Consider the following 23,205-nt stretch of genomic DNA (forward strand, 5'->3'; position numbering starts at 1 on the left):
TTAGCTTTCCAATGACGCTGATTTTGTCCCAATCCAATATTTGAATAGAAAGTTATGATCAAAATACCGGAGGGTGTCCGGACGGCGTTGCCCTAGCGTCTAGATGGTTGCACTTTCGCTGCATGCAATTTCCATTATAAGGTCTGAGCGTCTGGACCATGGAGTCTGACGTCCAGACGGTTGAACTTCTTCTGCATGACTTGCCTTATCAAAGATAGCATCCGAACGGTTGCAACTGTCTTCCCATATCTGTGTCTGAGACAAAAACCCTATTACTTGTTGAACACTGAATGGCGTTCGGACGATATTGCCACATCGTCCGGACGGATGCACTTGAACGCTGGATTCTTCTTGAACTTTGAATAGCGGCCGGACGATTTTCCATTACGTCCGGACGGATGCAATCTTAAACAGTTCGAAGCTTCTAGACACTAATGGGCTTTCGGACGGATGATGCTTTGACAGATGAGAGTCCGAACTCAATACCACGTCGTCCGGACTGATGCAAGGGAATTAAATTGACTGATTTGAATTCTGTACAGAGTCTTCTTGAAGCTCATAACTGAAGTGTAGACTCTGAATAAAACAGCATCCCTGTGAAAGCAGCAATATTACATATAAGTGATTTTGTTCAAATAATGCAGCCACCACAAAAACTAACAAACTCCCCCTTTGGCCATTATGGGACAAAAATCACTTGACCGGGTTAAAAATACATTTCTGGTTCAAAACTAACACATACTCCCCCTTTTTGTCTCAAAGAGACAAAGGGTAAATAGAGTATAGAAAGACCATAGTAATAAAATACTCCCCCTTGATGTCTCAATAGGACAAGGGTAAATAGAATATACAAAATCCACAGACAAAAACGTTCTAAAATCCAAAACAATTGGAAAATAGAGAAGAGTCTGCAAGTGGCCCAAAACGAGAGGAACAAAAATCCTCTAAGTACCAAATCCTGCTGATCCATTGAAAGCAAGTAACAGAGAGAAATCCGTACAAGAAGGCTGGATTTGTACTACTTTAGCTTCTAGTTCCCGAAGCTGGGAACCATGGACTGAAAAATCTTCAATGTCTTGATTTTGCAAAGCCTGAAACTGGTTATCTGCAGATTGACATCCTCTAAGCAACTGGTCTGCAAGATAAATGAGGAGATTCACCACTGAACCTCTAACTGATACAGATCTGAGGGAATGCTACAGAAGGCTCTGCATGAGCTAGGGGAAAAAGCTCATCTTAATCTTGAGACCTTTGGAATTTGAACATTCGACTTCAACAACAGTCAGTTTTCCAAAGGATCTATTTGTCAGATATTGTGTTGAGAGTTGTTGGATGACATATTCCTGAAAAGATTTAAACATAAATATTTCCAAAAATAACACCACAAAGAAATATTAGATCCTGTTAGTCCCAAAAAGAAAGTGGTATTATGACAGCTGTCTATTGGATGCCCAAGTATTACAAAAACAAAGATCGCAATCCAAATGACCCAAATGACCCAAATATATCAATATCAACCCAACACACAGATAGAATAGGATTTTCATGCACAATATCTCAAAAAAATTCCAATCACCAAAAATTCCAATATTATAAAAAGCACAAAAACTTAAAAGAACAAAGAAAGATACAGGAAATACCATGGAATGAGAAGAAATGTGCAGAGAATTCCAAATCTCGGGAAAAATCCGAGAGAAAAACACACAACATGACATGATAAATTACTAAAAATGCAGAGATGTGTGTATGGCAGAGAAAGAGACGCAAGTCTTAAACCTGTAGAGATCCCGTCTGGAAGTGTCACTTCACCGTTCGGACGACTATTGCTAGGTTAGCGTATGGTAAGACTGCGCTCGTCCGGATGTAAGAATAGGTTCGTCCGGACGCTTCACACTGAAAATTTGAAACTTGAGGAAAACTTGCATAAAAATATTTTTCCCTAAAGTTAGCTTCAAAACACGCATATATAATCAACTGATAAGACAGTCAAATAGCATTGCAAAAATATGCAAAGATATAAATGAGAGTTAAGTATTCAATAAGCACTAATTTCCCTACAGATAGAAATTTAAATAGATTACTCAACTCATGCAATGCGTGTGTGTGTGAAGACTTTTCCCAAAAGGTATAAATTTAACAGATATGACAAAAGCAACCAGATTTTCTAGACAAGAGAGAAAATCAATGAAAGATCAGTCAAAAGTCAAACCTTATTAATTACTAGGGCCTAGCCACCCTCATCTGATACACTCCCCCTAAGGTGTAGCACCTAATTGTTTTACTTGTACCAAGAAAGACAAGGTAAAATTTTACTTGCACCATGAAAGACAAGATATATTGCTGATTCAGCACAAAAACAATGAATATAAGCATATAGCACAGAGCTCAGAAGAATAATTGCTTGATTCTTTTTGGTGCTGCAACCTAGAGAAAAATGCTAGAGTTTTTAGGTTCTAGGTTCAACTAGCATGTTGGTCAATTTGGCCATCTTATCAACAACATCTTTCTTATTTAGAATTTCCAGAAGCAAAAAGTCAGAGAGGAAAAGATGTACCTTAGAGGAGTCTTAGATAGTACACATTTTCATCGCATGAGGAAAGTAACTATCTATCATTAAGATGCAACAGGAAAACTTAGCAGATATCAGACATAAACTCTCAATCATTGGTGAGTGCCAAATATTGCATATGTGGACCCCTTAATTTGCATTTACTAAACCTTTAGTTTTGTTATTTTCTAATGTTTTTGGTTAGTTTTGGTATTTTAGTATTTTGCAGGTCATTGAGAGAAAACAATAGCTTTATGGTGAAAGAAAGCACACTTTGAGAAGACCTAGATGATGTGGTTATGTTCAACCAAATCAAGGAGATGACTAAATCGGAATTTCTCTAATTGGAGTCAAAATCGGATTAGAATTCAGATTCTGCACAAGTTATAGTATTTTGACCATAACTTTCAGCTCAAGTATCCGATTAAGGTGAATCAAGTGGCGTTGGAAAGCTAACTCAATTTTCTACAAATCCTTATGAAATAGTATTTTCCTAATTAGGACGTCTTCTATGCCAAAAGTGCCCCGTAATAAAAGACCGCAAATCTGGACGGATTTGGAGTCCTTTTCCTTCTTGGATTGAGTTTTAAGTTTCCAACTCAAACTAGGAGACTAACCTCCGATTTTTCTAGGAATTCTAGGGCTTCTAGGATTTGTTTTCTCCCTATAAATAGACCTCTAAGCCTCAACAAAGAGGAGGAGAAGCTAGAGACCAAATACATTCTTTTCTTTTTAGTTTAGTTTTTCTTTAGTTTAGAATTTATTTTTCATAGTCATGCGTAGCTAGTTTTTCAACTAAGGTTGATGATGAAACCTCACTATTGAAGAGCAACAATATTTTCATATAAGTTTACACTATCCGATTTCATTTGGTTTAATTTTTCCTATGTTTTACTTCTTTTCAATTTGTGGAATGATTCTTGGATATCTTTTGTGATTCAAGGATACATTTGATGATTTGAGATAATTTCACATAATTGCTTGCTTGGGTTTTTATTTATCAAAACGTTGGATATTCATTGTGTTTCGTTCTACGGATACATTTGATGATTTGGTTAAAACCGGATATCTTTTGTGATTTGTGCAAAGAACGGATTCATTGAATGATTTAATGATTTTTTGAAGCATAGTAGAACATACATAAGATTTGTATGGTGAGAACTTCGGATGTGTATTGATGAATATGAGAATATGTTGCTATGATTTGGTGGGTGTGGATTCCAAAACCTTAGTACCTTTTCTTTTGTTTTATTTTACTTTATTTAGTTTATGTTTTCTTTATTTATCAAAATCTATTAATTTTTGGAACTAGGTTAAGATTTAATTAATTTATTCATAAATTTGTTTTCAAGAACACAATTCCCTGTGGGATCGACCTCGCACTTGCAAAACCCTTTTATTGCAAACGATTCGTGCACTTGCGAGTACATTTAAAATTCACATCAAGTTTTTGAATCATATATAAGCATATTCAATTAATGCACAATGAATTAAGATATCAGGCAAAAACATATACATTATCTGAAAAGCTATCAAAAGAAAAAAAAAATAAAAAAATAAAAAAAAAAATTCCGCATCTTCTCCCCCAATTTTTTTATTTTTTATTTGTTGAAAACCAATAAACAGAAAAAAAAAAACAAAAAAAAAAAAACAAAAAAAAAAAAACAAAGATATGCTTATGGAAAAGGAAATGACATCTAGTCCCAGCATATTAGTTTGTAATTGGCCACATTTTGTTGGACAAAATCACTTCTTTGTAAAGATGCTTTTTATCAGGGATTCTTCCAGAAGATTCTGCACAGTTTGCAAGTCAGAACATTCGGTTTCCTGCCAGCCGTCCGGACAACGTGTCATACCGTTCGAACCTCCAGCTGTCCAATGCATCAACTGTCCGGACGACGTGACATACCGTCCGGACGCACATCAGACTAAAGCATCATCCGTCCGGACGACGTGGATTCCCGTCTGGACCTTCCTCTGTGTCGAGAAGCTTCAAACTGCTCCAGCTTGCTTACGTCCGGACGATTCAGCAGCCCGTCCGGACGACCCTTAGTGTTCAATCAAGCTTCAGGATTTCTTTCCAAACACAGATATGGGAAGATTGCTGCAACCGTCCGGACGACGTGGATTCCCATCCGGACGCGCTCATCCATAAGGCAAATATCGCAATTCAAATCCAGACGTTCGAACGACAGTTAGCATGGTCGGAACGGGCTTGCATCAGATATGGAAATTGCGTGCATCAGATTGACCGTCCGAACACCCATCCTCCTAGTCCAGACGCGCGGCGCCTCTATATGGAAATTACTTGTAGCGGACGTGCGACCGTCCGAACGACAGTGCCTCACCGTCCGGACACGGCTCTCAAATAGGAAAGATCTTCAACGAAATTTTCAGAATTTCAGTCGTATAGTTGTCCGTTCGAACGGCCTATGACCACCATCCGGACGGCGCCCAGTTTTATCAAGACAGACGCTCATTTGAACTATTAGCATATAAATAGAGGCCCCTGTGCTTGAGAATTGCAAGAATTCGGTATTGAATTCCACTAGTGCTTAGAGAGCTATATTGTGAGGTTATTGAGCTGAGTTGATTTCTCTGAAGCCGTTACTGTGTGTGTTGTTGTTGCGCTTAAACTGAAGTCTATCTTAGGGTTTGGCCCTAAGGTAAAGGATTCCATTGAAGACCCCTTCAGGTAGGAGACCTGGTTGGGAGGCGTTCGTGTTAGGCTACACGTTAGAGTGCAAGGTACGACCACTGTATCAGGGGTATGTAAGTGCTACTATCTTGAAACTAGTCTTGTCTTCTGAATAGTGGATATCCTGGGTTTGGCTGCCCCGGAGTGGTTTTTCTCATCTTAAGTTTCCACTTCGTTAACAAAAATCTTGTGTTATTTATTTTCCGCATTATTTTGTTAACACATTGCGCACACACACACACTTGCTTTATTTTAGAAGTCAATTTCATTTTTCACAGCATGTAAGGTAAAATCAAACCTGTCCTCAGGAAAAGAGGTGAGAGAGGTTTAGAAATACCAAGACAGAAAAGCAGCCGCTTAACGTGCTTTAACTGTCATCCCCAAAATAAATATCTGCAGATGTTTCTCAAGACAACAAGAGAAAATATAGGGGATAAAATAAACGGTTCTTTAAACAGAGTGCAAGGCAAGAATAAGATATGACATGATAAACAATGCAATGCAAACATACCTGACATGCACTAGGATTTAGGAACCAAAATCCTAGGCATGGGAGACCTCACCTACTAGGTGAGTCCACTCCCCCTCAATGGGTAAATGGTCTCATCATTCTTGACCCATACCTGCTTGACTCGTGGAGATGGTTTCCGGGTCATATCCATGTTGGCCATTCTTCTTAGTATACCTTGCATCAGGCTCAGCAACCCTTCATAGCCATGGTTGCTAGTGGGCTTCTGCGGTTTTCTCTTGTAGCGCCTTGATTTGTACTTCTTTGATTTGCCACTTTGATAGGTAGGAACAAACTGCTGCTGATGCCATGGAGCCAAAAGTGTCGTAGGAGGTAGAGTGCCTAATGTAGCTCTTGTTGGCAGCTCCCTCTGAACCTTCGACTTTTGAGCCTGGAGCTGTGGACATTTAGGTCGGATATGACCGGTGATGCCGCAGTGATGACAGGTGGGCAAGCTTCTTTTGTTTGAATGCTTCTTGACATTTTCTGCATATTTATAGTTAGCATTCTTACAAATAACATTGTCCTTACCTTTTATATGTCTCATATGTGGAGGGACATATTTTGATGAGGAAGAATCTTCAACTTCACTTTTCCTTAGAGCATCCTGCTTAATCCAATGCCTGTGAGATTTAAACAAATAACAATTTGGCCTAATATGAACAATTTTTTCACAATTATGAGAAGTAGGAACAAACTTACCTTGTGTTCCTGATTCCTTGGACTTTGGCTTAACATGTTTATTTAAGCAAGAATTTTCTAAGCAAGTTGTATATACTATCACAGGCTTAATATCAATAGAATCTAATTAAGAATCAGAAGCATGTGAAGTAGAAGTACTCTTATTATCAACAATTAAAGCAGGCTTGTTAGAAATATCTGAATGACTACAAAGCATGCTTTTCAAATTATCACTTGAGAATTTTTTCAAGAGATCTTTAGATTCTTTTAATTTATTCTCAAGTGTATCAATAATGTCAAATAGCATGGTATTCTCAGATCTCAAAGAGTCAATCAAAACATGTGATTCAGATAACTGAACAATCAAATACTCTTTTTCTTGCTTCACCTTTTTGAGCTATTTTGGAGAAACAATTTTATCCAATTTAGCAAAAACTTTAGAGAGCTCAATATCATAATTTTCTTCAGATAACTGAGAGAAATCCATGATAAAAGTGTAATAAAAAAAAATAGAAGTCACAAAGAGATAAGGATTACACTCAGGAATTAGATCCTTTAAACGGAGTGTACCAGCTCTGATACCAATTGAAAAAATAAAGAGACTTCTAATTAACTGTGTGTGTGAACAGTGTGCAACAAAATATTTGTCTTCTTTAAATTCCGCATTTAAAGGAGACAAATATTTTGTTGACGAAGTAAAAACTCAATTAAGAGAAAAACCACTCCGGGGCAGCCAAACCCAGGATATCCACTATTCAGAAGACTAAGCTAGTTACAAAGCAGTAGCACTCACATACCCCTGATGCAGTGGTTGTACCTTGAACTCTGACGTGTAACCCAACACGAACCCTTCCAAACCAGGTCTCCTACCTGAAGGGGTCTTCAATGGAATCTTTTACCTTAAGGCCAACCCCTAAGATAGACTTCATAACTGATCAAATCACACACTGGCAAAAGCTAGAGAGCTAGAAGATCTTCAATATCTCCCTAAACACCCTCTCTAAGCTATATGGAATCTACTATCGAATTCTGTACATAATGCATGCCTAGAGCCCCTTATTTATAGGCTTTAGAAGACTTAATTCTAGTCAGAATCGGAGTCTCTAGCACGTTTGTCTGGACGGCAGCCTTGGGCGTCTGGATGGGCAACTGTTTCCATGTCTGAATAGCAATTCTGAAATTTCTCAAATTTTGGCGGGCCGTCTGGATGCTACTATCTTTCTGTCCGGACAATGGGCAGTCCGAACGTTTCTATTGGCCGTCTAACCATCAATTTGTATCATTTTTCGTTAGCTTCCCAATAACACCGATTTCGTCCCAATCCGATATTTGAGTAGAAAGTTATGATCAAAATACCGGAGGGTGTCTGGATGGTGTCGCCCTAGCGTCCGAACGGTTGCACTTCCGTTGCACGCAATTTCCATAATAAGGTTTGAGGGTCCGGACCATGGAGTCTGACGTCTGGACGGTTGAACTTCTTCTGCATGACTTGCCTTATCAAGGATAGCGTCTGGACGGGAACACACATCGTCTGGACGGTTGCAGCTATCTTCCCATATCTGTGTTTGAGACAGAAACCCTATTACTTGTCGAACACTTAATGGCATTCAGACGGTATTGCCATGTTGTCTGGACGGATGCACTTGAACGCTGGATTCTTCTCGAACTCTGAATAGCGGCCGGACGATTTGCCATTACATCCGGACGGATGTAATCTTGAACAGTTCGAAGCTTCTAGACATTGATGGGCGTCCGGAAGGAAAGTTCTTGTCGTCCGAACGGAGGATGCTTTGACAGATGAGCGTCTAGACGGAATACCACGTCGTTCAGACGGATGCAAGGGAACTAAACTGACTGATTTGAATTCGCATAGAGTCTTCTTGAAGTTCAAAACTAAAGTGTAGACTTTGAATAAAACAGCATCCTTGTGAAAGCAGCAATATTACATAGAAATGATTTTGTCCAACAAAATGCAGCCAACACAAAAACCAACAGGCTGTTTGCTTACTCAGATTATCTTGCAATCTGACATTATTGATGTTGCTGGAGAACCCAAGACGAAGAGTCAATATCCCCTCAGCAAACAGACCCTGATGAAGTCCAATGCCCAGCTGAGGCGTGACTATCAGGATGAAGCTCATCAGTCGCCTCCTAATCATTTTGAGATGCCGGACATAGCTTCTTCCTCTTAGACCGCTCTCCTGCCTCCACAGCAGGATGCAGTCTCTGCTTAGATTTTAGCAGCATTGGCATTTCTACAGGGGGCATGAGCTCTATGTAGCTGGCTATTTCTTCTATGCAGCAGGCGATGTCAACTATGCAGCAGGAGGTTCACTCTATTAACCTCTGTGTGGAACAGAACCAGCTAGACATCCAGGAGTGTCTCAAGCACCATTTTCCATCCAGTAGTGATGATGAAGATGATGCACTTATGGCTGAGGATGATTGATTTTATGTGGTGTTTTGTTTATTTTGAGACATTTTATCTTTATGTTTTGGATATTTTGTAAACATTTTTTAACTCTTGGATTATTTTTTACTCTGTTTACCGTTGTCCTGCTTAGACATTGAGGAGGAGTAATTAGTTTGTGGTTTTTCTTATACTCTGTTTTACCCTTTGTCTTCTTGCGACAGAAATGGGGAGTATTTTTTATTTGGATCGGGATTGTATTTCTAACTGGTCAAGTGATTTTTGTCCCAGAATGGCCAAATGGGGAGTTTGTTAGTTTGTGATTGGCTGCATTCTATCGGACAAAATCACTTATTTATAATGATGCTTTTTATCAGGGATTTAATTATTTTCAAAGTCTTCATTTCAGAGCTATGTTTCTAGAAGATTTTGCACAAATTCCAAGTCAGATAAATTGGATCCCTTGCATTCGTTTGGGCGACATGATATTCTGTCCGAACGCTCAACTATCAAAGCATCAACCATCCGAACAACGAGAACTTTTCGTCCAGACCTTCCTCTATGTCCAGAAGCTTCGAACTGATCCAGGCTGCATCCGTCTGGACATCTCTACAACACGGCCGGATGCCCTTTAGTGTTTGACAAGTAAACGGATTTCTTTCCAAAACATAGATATGGAAAAACAGCTACAACCGTCTAGTCGACGTTGCCATTCAGTCCGGATGCTATCCTTGATAAGCTAAGTCGTGCAAAAGATGTTCAATTGTCCGGACGAAAAACTCCATGGTCCAGACGCTTAAGCCTTAATATGGAAATTGCGTGTAGCTGAAGTGCAACCGTCCGGACACTAAGGCAACACCGCCCAGACGCGGCTCTATTTAGGAAAGAATTTCAATCGAATTTGGAAAGCCAATTGCAAAGTTGTCCATCTGGATGCCCTCAGCTGCCGTCTGGACACTGCCTAGGAAAATCACATCAAATGCAATTTAGGTTTCTGTAGCCTATAAATAGAGACCCCTAGGCATGTATTTTGTAAGAATTCGGTATTGAATTCCGTAGTGCTTAAAGAGAATATTTTAAGGGTTATTGTGCTGATCTACTCACTCTCAAGTCGTTGCCAAGTGCTATTGTTGTGCTGAAACTGAAGTCTATCTTAGGAGTTGGCCTTAAAGTAAAGGATTCCATTGAAGACCCCTTCAAGTAGGTGACTTGGTTGGGAGGCGTTCGTGTTGGGTTACACGTCAGAGTTCAAGATACGGCCATTGCATAAGGGGTATGTGAGTTCTACTGCTTTGTAACTAGCTTTATTTTCTGAATAGTGGATATCCTGGGTTTGGCTGCATCGGGGTGGTTTTTCTCTTAATTGAGTTTCCACTTAGTCAACAAAATATCTGTTTCTTTAATTTTCGCATTTTGATATTTTGTTGCACACTATTGCACATACTTGGTAAATTAGAAGTCATCTTTAATTTTCATATGCAAATTCTATTGCTCATGGTTTATCCAAAGCAGCAGTTCAATAAATCAATATGTTTTTTGGATTGAAGAAATTTCTAATTGTATCTGTGATATTGTTTGTTATAGTAACTTGCTCTATCTTTTTTATTATGAATGAAATCATTACTTCTGTTTTTAAAAATAAAAAATAAAACACACACAAAGGGCCTCTCGTGACAAGAAACTGAAAGATTGAGAAACGTAAAGAGAGTTATGGATTTTGGGTTTTGAAAGAGTTTTTTTAAAAAAGTGAAAATTGAGAATTGTTTTGGTGGTCGGGGTTTACATTTGGAAAAAATAAAATTCCAGGCGTGTTTCACAAAATAAAATTCATTTTGTAAGTGTAACGCCCCCAATAATATTACCTTAAAGTCATTTTGGAGCGCTACTACTATACTTTGATATTAAAAATGCAACGCAAATCGCTATAATATATTATTTTTTTTGAAAAATATATATACCCCCCTCAAACTACTACCAGAATTTTAATATCCTACTAAACTATCAATTATGTTAATGTCTCTCTAAACTACCAAAAAATGCCAATGTTACTGAAGAACACATTTGATGCAGCGTGACGGAATGGGATTGCAAAGACAATCAACACAAAATTCACAACTTTTCTCAAAACCAAGAATTCAACCAAAGAATTGATGTAAAATAGAAGAAAACTCACCTTTGAGTAATCGTTATTATAAAATTGATAAAATATTCAAAAGCTACGTTTTAGGTCGTCCATAACAAGTATTTATAGTAAAAAACTCCTACACCTAGTAGAAAACTGAAAATAAGTCGGTTAACAAATTTGTTGCAGCTCGGAGTAATTCTTATTAGAAAACTAAAAATAAGCTGGTTAAGTCGTCCATAACAAGTATTTATAGTGGCTGGCATGTGAATTAATTTTTATACATTTTATTATTGTTTGGCTTGGTGGTAGATGCAGACAATTAAGTGCTAGGGCAATGCTTAGTACGTATGATAGTTCAATTTTTATTTTTTATTTTTTCTATTTGAATGAAGGAAATGGATCACAGAGGAGGATGATAGTTCAATTTAATCATGTGCTAGAACAATGCTAATTAAGTAGTTTTGAAACTTTTTAGAATTTTCAATCACATTCGATTAGTTTGGGTTGTTTTGTTTTACTAAACTACTCATAGCTGTATCTTTCCTCCTTGTGGATTACATCATTCCATATTACGTGTTCCAATACCATTTGCTGTTTTAAGTTGGAGATTTCTTTAATGTTGATCAAATATTAGGCTTAACCAATTTTTTAAATTATTAATCCAATGTCGGAAAATTTAAATCAAACCTTTAATGGTACTGTTGTTATTTATGCCCTTAAAATAGTACTTATCAACGTGTATACATATACGCTAATATACTTATTGGCATCATTATCAGCGTATAGTTTGCTGCGTATAAACTATACGCTGGTATCATTATCATCGTATAGGTTAAGAAATCACTATAAAAAATTTGACATTTCGCCACGTGGCTATAGTAACTGGTACTGTAGCCACATGGCGATTTTGCTACGTGGTAGATTATCCATGTTGCTATTTTGCCACGTGGATAATCCACCACGTAGCGAAATGTCTTGCGTAGGTAATTAGCAACGTGGATTTTTCCACGTCGCCAATTAGCCATGTGGCTTATTTGCCATGTGGCTAATGCTTATTGCCACATCGCCAGTTAGCCACGTGGCAAATAAGCCATGTGGCTAAAATATTCATATTTTTCCTAATTTTTTTTTTTAGGAATTGAAATTTTTTCAATTTTTTTTGAAGATTTGAAATTTTAGCCACGTAGAAAATAAACCACATGGTTAATTCATTATTATTATTTTATTATTTATTATTTTCTTTTTAGGATATAAAATTTTAACCACGTGGTTTTTTGCCACATCGCCAATTGGCCACGTGGCAATAAACCATGTTGCTATTTGTTATTTGGAGGGAAGGGACGTAATGGGCGGGAGTTCTCCCAAAATTGAAATTGAAGTTTCTTTCCTTTTGTTATTTTTTAAATTTTAAGTTTTCTTTTACTTCCTAAAAAGCTGTGCCATGCATCATTACTCTCTCAACTCTCTCTCTCAACGTGAACGAGTATAAACCACTTTCAATTTTGCCTTTATTTTTTTTAAAATCTCTATGATCTCAACTTTCTCTCTGTCTCTGTCTCTGTCTCTCTCTCTCTCTCTGTCTCTCTCTCTCTCTGTCTCTCTCTCTCTCTCTCTCTCTCTCAATATTGAATCAAAAATAAAAATAAAAAATAAAAAACTCTCTCTTCTTCTTCCTTGTCTCTCTCTGTCTCACTCTCTTTTCTTTGTGTTTTTTTTTTTTGGTTTTAGAAGATGATGACTCACCCACTGGCCGCACGAATCGGTTGCCACCACCCGGAGAAGCTCGTTTGCGTCGTCGGTGACGGAGATGAAGGTGTCGAGCTCCACTCTAGGCCGGATTTCTTTGGGTCACCCACTGGTGACCCATGGAAGATCGGGTCCAATCTTCCACTTTTTCTCCCCTTTTGAACTCTCTTGGAACTCTGTGTTGGCTGGATTTTAATTTTGGGTTGGATTTCATGGAGGAGGAAGGGGAACGGAAATTGTTTTTGTTGTTTTTTTGGGTTGAATTTCTATGCCGATTATTGATTTTTTGGGTTGAATATCTATGCCGGTTATTTTTTTTGTCGCCAGGGAACGGAAATCCGCTCCGGATCTCAACGATGTCGTCGACGACGAGTTAGACCCGAAGATCGGGCGTGGATCTTGCTGGAGATCCAGTGAGATATAGTGATATACGTACGTATATGTAACTCCCCGCCTTTTACAAAAAGACGTAAGTGAAAATTTCGATTTTCACGTGATATTACGACATCATCAAAGTTATAAATTAGCAGCAGAATATATTTTTTTAAACCTAACACATTAGAGCTTCTAACAAAAATACTTTAAAATATATAGAAAGAGTGTAATTGAATAATTACACATTAAAATAGTATTTGTGCCATGTATGGCACAGATAATTTACAAACATTATATTCATAGCATCATTAATACATACCAACAAAAATATAAATATTATTCTCCGAATATTATAATAATGGACTAATCATAGTAGTCCACAAAAATGGGAGGCATCCTAGCCTCAGATACTGCCAACAAGATCATTTAAGGGTTTGGACAATCCTGATACTCCTCCTCCTCATAACTTGTATTAATATATAATACAAAGAGAAACAATAATACAAAAATACCTAGTGAGTTCACTGTTTTCAATAATATGATGATTATTGATTTATTTAACAATATACGATGCAACGATATGATGTAATGACAGTTTTATATGCACAGTCTTAATTATTTTCTTTTTGCACTCCTCTCATACCAGGGCCATTAAATCCCTGTTCGTTTAAGCGGCTAATTATTGGAGCACAGACTCCCTTACCATGTTTTCTTAGCTTTTCCGCAGTAGTAGTCAAAGTAGCATACTTAGTACATTGATCATCCCGACAACCAAGTACATTGACCATCCCGACAGTCAATTAAGTAGCCATAACTTGCCTAGCACATTGACCATCCCAACAGCCAACTTGTACTTATTATTGTTTTTCGCATAGGCAGTATGCCTATCCATTGGTCATCCCAACAACCAACTTGTTATTAATCCTGCATCAGAATTATTAACAGTATGCAATATACTATTCCTATGCATATAATTAAATAAAGCATAAATCACAACATTATAGAAAACAACCACGTATGATCCTCAGTGAGTAAGAATACTCACAGATCTTTCTTGCTTCAGAAAGTATTCACAGAAATGATAACTGCATAATTATATACATGGAATAATAAATTAGTATAAAATACTAAGAACTTATTTTGACACTTTTATCACTTTCGACTTTTAAATCATTTAACTCAATTTCTAATGTCGCTTAGATATTATAACGGCATAAAATAGGTTAATTATATTACTACATATTTTATGCGAACATTATTACGGCATTTATTAATTAATATCCACAATATCCTTTAAGTAAAATGGTATTATAAAAGCTTATCTATTTTTGTACCAAATCAACATAGTGACTCCATTAATATAATTAATGGGTTTTATATTTTAAAAGTGCACAAGCGATACAATATAAATAATCCTTATTTTAATCTTATTATAAAATGTGAGTGGAATAACGGCATTAGTATTAGTAATGCCTAAAAGTACTTTTAGAATTTTAGGCTGCATAATAGCGCTTTTGTAAAATATTACTTTTTATTCGGCATTACAACGACGTGATTTATTATTTAAATACACCATTTGAAATACCATGTTAAAACACAACTTAAAACATTAATAACTTATTAACAAATAACCTTAAAATATTAAAACAAAGCTTTAAAACTTGAGAAATGATTAAAACACTCACACTATACAACAATGACACAACACCAAGGCACAATGGAGTGGGGCCTACACATGGACCCCACTCCATTGTGCTTTAGTGTTGTGTCATTGTTGTGTAGTTTGAATGGAAAGATCACTCCCTTTAAAACTTATCGAAAATACCCGCTCTTTATTAGGAAAAAGCCAAGACATAGATGATTCTATCCTTTTCTTTTTGTACCAACTACCACACGTACACATTGATTTGTGACTATCCGTAATCTCTTCGTTCTCTCTCCTCCATCCTTTTCTCCCTGATTTTTTTCCTGTGCAAGCCGCCATGGGAGGGAAGCACTGTGCTTCCCTCCCCACCACTCATCTCCGTTTTCCTCTCTTCTTCTTCCACCCCAACATCCGACCACCCTTACTTCTCACTTTCCATCATCTATCTCTTCAACCTTCTACCTTCTTTCCAGTTTTTCAAGCCTTTGGAGTTAAGGCGTAAGCTCCATCTACCCACCTATCTTACATGCTTTTTACTGGTTTTTGTGTGTCTACAACGTCTGTTCAGGCTATTTTCCTCCACCTTCCACCGAGTTTTTTGTAAGTTTTGGCAAGGAGTTTTGTTTCAATTTTTCAGATCTAGATCTACACTCCTCCGCAAATAATTACAAGACACGCGCCTCACCACCGAGTTCCCCGGCGTCTCCGGTTTCCACCAACGGTCGTTTTTTCCACAGCCGGCTTCTGCTCCCCCGCGCGTGGCACACACGCTCCAGCGAGCTCTTTGCTCTCCTCCGCGCGTATATGCCACGTTTGCGCTCCCCACTTCCCCCCTCGACCGCGTCCGGTGGTTCTGGGCCACGCCGGCGTATCCGGCTGATGAGAGGCCTCTCCTTGGCGGCGCGTGTTCCCCACGCGCCGTCATGGACGACTCCCACCCCGCCTTCCTCTGGACTGTTACTGTTTATTTAATTGTTTTTGTATTACTGTTTTTTTGGGTTTACTTGTTGTACCCCTCTCCCCATGTTTACTCTTGTTTTAGTGTTTGGGTCCTTGTGACTCAATACACTTGTGAAATCACCTTTAATGGTAACCCCGACTTTGTGGCATCCGTGCCTCGAGTTAAAGGGCCCGCATCTTCGGAAGCATTGCCCCCGCGTACTTGCGTTCTTAGTTTAATATTTGGGTTGCCCATACCCTGTTGTATTTGTGTTTTTTATTTTTCCTTGTAATTGGTTACTGATGTATTTAAAAAAAAAACTACACACACGTACACGTACAGCACAAATTTCTTTCTTTGTTACTTTTATTTTTCTTTTTGACCGAGAGACCCATTTCAAAAAGAGTCTTCTTCCTTCTTTTAATTTCTCTTTTCTTTTTGATGCAACCCATTCATACGCATAACAGAGGCGAGAGAGAGTTAGAGAGGGAGACTTACCAAGAGCTGCAGACCGGAAATACACAAGAAGGAAGGGAAAGGTCGTCTGATTCTGATTCTTTTCTTTAATGTTTGGGTTCAAATCAACTGAGAGAGAAAGAGTTTGAAAGGTTTAACTGAGTTGGTTTTCCCTGTTTTTCAAGTGCTAAACCGATAGAGGAAAAGAGAGTGACTTGCAGGGAGAAAAAGCGCCTCAGTGACCGATTAAGGTGAGGCTTCTTTCCAGATTTTTATTTCTCTTTTCTTTTCTATTTGCAAACTGAGATAGATAAAGAAGAAGAGGGCTGGGTTTTCTGGGCTTTTCTTTTGTTGGTTCTGGTTGGTAGAGATGCAGAAAAAGGGAGAGTATTCCTCTGGTTTTGTCTTGCTGTTTTTCTGCAAAAGAGGAAGAGATGGGCTGTTTGCTGCAATGGACAAAACAGAAAAATAGAAGGAAGGAAAGTTGCAGGAAACAGAGACAAACGTTGCAGAAAAATAAAGGATACCGAGAGAGTTTTGAGAGCTTAGAGAAGGAGAAGTGCATGTGGTCTGAAGGGGGCTGTTCTCCTCTATTGATAAGAGCTTGGATGGTTGGGATTGCTTGAGAGGGATCTTGATCAAAGGTTGAGCATAAAACGTGGGCAGCACGCATGTGGACGGCGGGCAATGGGCGTGAAAGTCTTGGGAAGTGAGGAGAAAATATTAAATATCTCCAATCTACCACTGGTTCATCTGAACGTGTATAGTATGAATTATGAACTGGAATTTGTTTTCTTTTTAACACATGTGGTGATGTGGGCTAAACTGATCTACGGCCGGGGATAATTCATCTCACCTAGTCGATGAGTCATCGCAGCAAAGGGGTAAGGTAACCATTATATGCTAATATTCATCATCCCTAACGAACCACTTAGTTCATTTCTAACTAATTAAGAAACTTGGTTTCTAACTTGATAAACTTCTAACTGAAAGTTGTGTGAACTGGATCATCGACGTGTACTGGGCGGCTGGGTGCTGGGTTCATGGGCTGGGTTTATGGATAAGTAAAATGGGCTCACAAATTACATAACTGAATTTTCGTCCTATTCAAAAGTATAATTTTTCGCGGATGTTTTCTGATACTAAATGGAGTCTAAAAATTATAAAATTTGGAGGCTAGCTAGAGAACTTTGAAACGAGCGTTCTGGCTTTTGAATCAACCAAAACGGAGTTCGTTTGACCTTGTTTTCGTTATTCCAAAGTTTAAGGTCCGTTTGAATTTTTATCAAATTAAAACTGTAAATACTTCTAAATGAATATTTATGAAAATAAATATTCATATTTATTCTTTCACATTATTATTAGGTCTTAAATCATATTTTAAGATATTTTAGGGGTGTTACAGTATACGTATATCATATACGATCGATATTGGGAAGACAAAAAAAAAAAAAAAAAACTGGGTTTTGGCAACGTGGGTTAGGGTTAGGTGGTTAAAAATACTTACTTATTCCTTTTTTTTTGGTTGTTTTTTTTTTAAAAAAAAAATAAAAATGCATTTAGCCGCATGTGGGTATCCCACGTGGCTAAATAACCATGAATATTGAAAGCCACATGACTAATTGGCATTTAGCAACACCCAAATTCATCACGTAGAACCCCATCCACGTGGCTAACCACGTGCGGCTAAAAATCACTTTTTTTTTTGTAGTGAATGTTAATGATAAAGTTATTAGCGTATATATACATATTCAAACACTCACAATTTTCTTGCGTGCGGCGTATATGATCTATGCGCCACCGTATATATATATGTCGAGGATTTTTCGATGTTTGTTGTGCTGTTCTCTAGCCGACTACTAAATGCTGAAATCCATTTTTGGCGTATAATAAATGCCAGTAAAATAATGCCGAGAAAGTTCAAAATCGGCGTGAGAAAAAACAGTTACGAAACTACGTTTGGCTGCGAAGTAGGGTTTTTTATTTTTTTATTTTTTTTGTAGTGGGTTAGTTTTGACACAAATGAAAAACATGTTTTTAAGGCTATTGAATTACATGTAATGAATTATGTGGAAATAACGTCCAAAACGTTCATGCAGAAAACTAAATGACTGGATAGCTTCCAACTCATGGCCGGGCGCTGCCTCCATTTATTTCTACAATTCAGAATGCTTCCCAGAAGTCGAACGAGTACAAACCCTTGCATCTTTGTATACTTTTCCTGGTCTACAATAATAGCCCTTGCTTGGAGAACAATGACTGTCTTGTGAGCATACACACAACCCTTCTAGCGCACAACCCTCCTTAGCTATAGTCACCCCATTTTTTAATCCAAGAATTTGGTTTGTCCACTCGCTAGAGAAGAGCCCCAATGGATCATACGCTTCCTTAACCTTCAAGAACCCTCTCGCATTTTTGTACTTCTTGATTGCTCCATTGAATGCCAGATTCCGATTCTTCCCCCAATGAGGCAATGCCGCGTACTTGACAAGCGCGAGTTGCTCAACTTCTTCTAGTACGTCTTCATAAAGCCTAGGAGCCATGGGGTCTTTGCTTCGATAATAAGTAATATCAAAATCCACTGCATCTTCTTGCTTCCCCAAGTAAGCACTCGAAGCCTTAACATAGCGCATGAGGATTCCATTATAAAGTTCTACGCCACACATTGCTTTAGGCTCCAATTCTATTAGTTTTTGGACATCTTGGATGAAGCTCTTAGCCTTGGACAAGCCAATACTAAATGTTGTTTGGTGAAAAAACTCACCCTTGACTCTCGGGTCCCATGCACACGCTGTGATTAATGCATTTTCATGACTATCTAGGCAGCTTCCGGATGATTGAAGGCGGTTGTGATATCCAATAACAGGATAGCCGGTAAACAGAATACCTGTTAATTAAGCACATGGAAGCACCTTCATAACTTATCAAAATGAAATTTACTTCAAAAGTTGGCTAACAATAGAAATAATATAAAAGAAGAAAAGAACAATACCGTCGTTACTTAAACCATAGGCAGCAGTCGTGAGTGTATATATAATTGCTTTAGCGCCGATGCACTTCCCTTCAGCTTCACTGTTGGATTCTTGGAATTCCTCTATATTTAAACATTTAGAAAACACCATGCGATCAAAACCATTACATTTCGACATCCATAGCCTATAGACTATAGTAGCGATAATCATATATATGGCAGTTCTTAAGTAGCTAAATTGGGTAATTACCTGTGGTTCTGAGGGCGTCCAATTCTACTGAAAGTGTAGAGCGGAATGGCATAAAATCATATAGACCATTGCCTGACGTGTTTGTGGAGACACGGTCATCGATTCGATAGACTGCCTTGCGTTGGCTAGGGTACCAAGTTATATCCGCAAACTCATGTGCATTTCCAAAACTTGCCACTTGATCTCCCAAGTCTGAATCATCCTTCGTCAAGTAGGTGATGGATCGCTTGAAGAGGGGTTGTAGTTTTAGAGTGACCTGCAAAATCATTTTAGTCGTTCACTTTTGCATACCTTTTAATTTTACAGCTCAACAATAAAGCGTCAATAATTTGTGGACGTCGTCTCAGTCTATTACAAAATAAAGAGAAGAGAAACAACATGCAAAACAATAGTGACTGTACCACATAATATAATATAAATAATCCCCAAAATTACAAACATCTTCAAAGCTAGCTTCAATGATTATAACTCTAAGATTATAATTCCTAAGTTACCAATAACAACTGCGGAGTCAGGAATTTATGCTTGATGGAGCCGAACTGATCGAAGTATGAATTCCTAACTTCGTCACCGAAGACGCTTGTTTAGAAATTGGTATATATAAAATTCTCCACTAACACGGATATGGTAACACCATTGTGACCTATTCAGCTACTCTACACATTTCAAACTACAAAATTAAATTCATATTACACTATATATAGTAAACACATTAATTCTTCAAGAATTTTTATTTTTATTTTTTTTTAATTTTATTTTTTTCACTCGAGGTTTAAACTTTTCAATAAAAGAGTGAAACAAGCAAAGTTTTGTGAACTTTTGTGTGAGGTTATTTTGAAGGGGCAACAAAATCTGTAGGGCCTTAACTCTTGCATGGGATGAGCTCCCCAAGAATATATATTTTTTTTCAACTATATAAGTGGCTCCACCACTGACCAAGAATACTGAATAATTAAACGAAGAACGACAAAAAGATAATTTAAACTCACTACCCAATGAAATCCACCAAAGGGATACAGAGTTGTAGTGATAATTACCACGTACTCAAGAACAATTTTCACGAGACACAGAACATAACACTCACAAAAAGAAAACTCTTCCTGAAAAAAAAGAAGAAAGACAGCCAAAGGCTAAACTTTTAGAGCCAAAGCAAAGTACTTGAAGACAAAGCAAAAGAGATAATATTCAAAAAAAAATCCTAAAAACTTAATTAATTGCCTTCATTAACACCCGTGCCATTTTCTTTTGGATGAAACCAAACGCCAAACAGATATCCATTTTTGACATGGTAATCCATTACGATATCATTTTAAGCATTCTAAAAAAGTGTTTATTTTCATATTATCTCCTAAAAGACTGCATATATGAGAAATAAATATCTACTATTTTTTAGCAAAATAAAATAAATATGTAGTACAATATAATAATGTCTATCTAAACTATTTGTTTGGCCACTCCCCCGGCTACGATCCTTTCTCTCGTCCCTTTGACTTATGAACTATTTATAGAAAAATAATGTTACTCTTTACATCTATTTATTATAATAATTTTATATAATTAGTAGCTAGTTGATGTGGTCTATTTTAAGTGACTTCATTTTTTTTAAGTGGTTGGATAAATTATTTAAAACTAGCCACGTCAATTAATGTAATTAAATGAATATAAAGAGTAGCATTATTCTTTTTAGAATATCTGACTTGGGCTTTGGTCGGGGTTGCACAGTTGCACATGCAAGTACGTTTATGGGCTTGCCTGGAGCATGCCCACGATAAAATTAGGGTGTAATGCGCCACAATAAGTGGAATTGATACCATTTTTACATAATGGTTGAAATTAAAGGAGCTCACTCATCAATGGATGGGGTTCATCCATTTTTTTTAGTTCCCTAAGCAATACGTCAAAAGGACCTCACCTAATTTTTTTGTTGGTCTCCATTACCAATTTTTTTTTTTTTTTAGTTCCCTAAGTAATACGTCAAAAGGTACTTTATGTCAAATTTTATGAAGAAAATGGAGACTTAAAGAAACACATATATGTTCTATCCTTTTCGAGGATGCTTTAATTTGTTCTGATCTACCTTCCTCTTAGTAACGTTTGCTTGTTTGTCTAGCAGGCCCGGAAACTTAAAATCTACTTGAGCACCAAATCAAGGTTAAAAGAAAAGGCTCAAGGTGTCAGAATGGGCGGGGCTTGGGCATCTATTCAATGTACGTAAGAACTTGACCTTTACTTATTCACTTTTTATCATGTCAAATTGGGTGGGGCTTGGGCATATATCTATTCAATGTACGTAAGAACTTGACCTTTACTTATTCACTTTTTATCATGTCAAATTGTTACTCAACAAATTAAAAAATAATATATATATATATATATATATATATATATATATAAACTGGTTCCATGATAGATATATGAGATGCTCAAAGAGTACTTGGCTGGATTCATTTACCGGAATCTTTATTAAAGTTAAACTTTAAGAGTATCTGATGATGCAGGAGAAAATCGGACATAAAAAAAATTGGATTAGAAAACAAAATCCGCCAAGCATTTCCCAAACATCTGCCCGATGGGTTTCGATCAAATTAACTTTGTAGCCGACAAGAATTACCTTACCCTTTTGTTAGAGTTTGTGACGGCATGAAATATGATGCTTGAGTCTTGCCTGTTAGAGACTAGAGTATATATATAACAAGAATATATAGAAGACAAACCATACCTGTGAAATAACTCCAAGAACTCCAAGTGAAACTTTAGCTGCATTAAAAGCTTCGTCACCATCGCTGAGACTCCGAGTCTTCGCATACCCATCCTCGGGCTTTCCTGGACTAACAATCCGAAATTCCACAACATAATCATGGACCGAGCTCCCCTTGCCCCACAATGTGCTACCGTGCGCACCCGTGCCCAATAGGCCACCAATTGTCAAGCCCCACCAGTATGGCGCATAAGGCAATGCCAGCCCGGCCTCGGCGGCCTCATTTATTAGCTGCTTCAATGTCACGCCGCTCTCCACAGTCATCGTCATAGCTTCAACATCAATCTTCAAGATATGGTTGAGGTACTTGGTGCTTATTAGCAGCCCATCTTGGCCGTCGGGACAAACTAGCTTGGGGATGCTGTGTGAAAAACGTGTTGCCACCTTCATTTTCCTTCTCTCCCTGGTTGCTGTTGCTACCACTGAAATGAGTTCTTCCTCTGTCGACGGATACGCCACCTCAGCTGCTCCACACACGCTTCGATCGGGGAAGATACCGTAGGAGTTTGTGATGGTGCAATTTGTATTCTTTGATGAACATTTGATGGGGTCCCTGGGCGGGGTACAACTCACAATAAAGATTAATAGAAAGAGACAGCCAGATCGGAAAATCGGTCGGAATACAATTTCTTTTGAGCTTATGAATGCCATGGATGGGAGTTTTGCTGGTACTTTTTCGTGCTAGTTTGGTATGCAGATTGTTGCACATATATATAAATAGATGGTGTGGCTTACAGGCGTATATATATATAGCAAGGAACCTGTAGCAGTGTAGCTTAGAACTTAGTTTTACGATGCTTTGAAGACATGGTCTATATGGGGTACGTTTTTCAATTTTTTTTTTTTTTTTTATTGCTTGAGAAGGGTTAATTAGCACGTCTATGTGACAGCCGACAGGCAACTTCAACAATCAAAACCATGTGCTGCCCGCGGTCAAAACGTTGAGGTTCAAAGGAGGAAAAAATGAAGATAAACAATGGAACAATAATTTAATTGGTAGGTGTTAGAGAGTTATCGGGACATAACTCTCTCAAAGTTATTTTAAATTCAAATGCTACCTCGACTTCAACAAACCAAGATAAAGATAGGATTAG

General features: G+C 37.7%; 1 protein-coding gene and 1 long non-coding RNA gene across 2 annotated transcripts; both read right to left on the minus strand.

Moving 5' to 3' along the window:
• Positions 1-13,582: 13,582 nt before the first annotated feature.
• Positions 13,583-16,693, minus strand: LOC133864371 (uncharacterized). Its single transcript, XR_009899493.1, has 3 exons — positions 16,175-16,693; positions 14,137-14,176; positions 13,583-14,015 (listed from the first exon to the last, which is right to left on the minus strand). It is a non-coding gene; the product is annotated as an uncharacterized LOC133864371 (long non-coding RNA).
• A 1,397-nt stretch (positions 16,694-18,090) lies between these two features.
• LOC133864189 (probable L-gulonolactone oxidase 6) lies at positions 18,091-22,841 on the minus strand. The gene is made up of 4 exons (XM_062300454.1): positions 22,073-22,841; positions 19,354-19,609; positions 19,125-19,226; positions 18,091-19,019 (listed from the first exon to the last, which is right to left on the minus strand). Exons 1-4 carry the CDS (start codon positions 22,760-22,762, stop codon positions 18,289-18,291), a joined length of 1,779 nt encoding a protein of 592 aa, XP_062156438.1. The 5' UTR covers positions 22,763-22,841; the 3' UTR covers positions 18,091-18,288.
• Positions 22,842-23,205: the final 364 nt, after the last annotated feature.

The sequence above is a fragment of the Alnus glutinosa genome, chromosome 3 (assembly GCF_958979055.1).
Source record: "Alnus glutinosa chromosome 3, dhAlnGlut1.1, whole genome shotgun sequence".
NCBI classification, from domain to species: Eukaryota; Viridiplantae; Streptophyta; class Magnoliopsida; order Fagales; family Betulaceae; genus Alnus; species Alnus glutinosa.

Bases quoted from the DNA above. Each gene is read 5' to 3' on its own strand.
- LOC133864189 (XM_062300454.1), bottom strand. From the start codon at position 22,762: ATGGCATTCATAAGCTCAAAAGAAATTGTATTCCGACCGATTTTCCGA. The intron at 19,610-22,072 runs GTATGGTTTGTC...ATGATTTTGCAG, and splicing joins TTCTTGGAGTTATTTCACAG to GTCACTCTAAAACTACAACC. The intron at 19,020-19,124 runs GTATTGTTCTTT...CTTAATTAACAG, and splicing joins CTATGGTTTAAGTAACGACG to GTATTCTGTTTACCGGCTAT.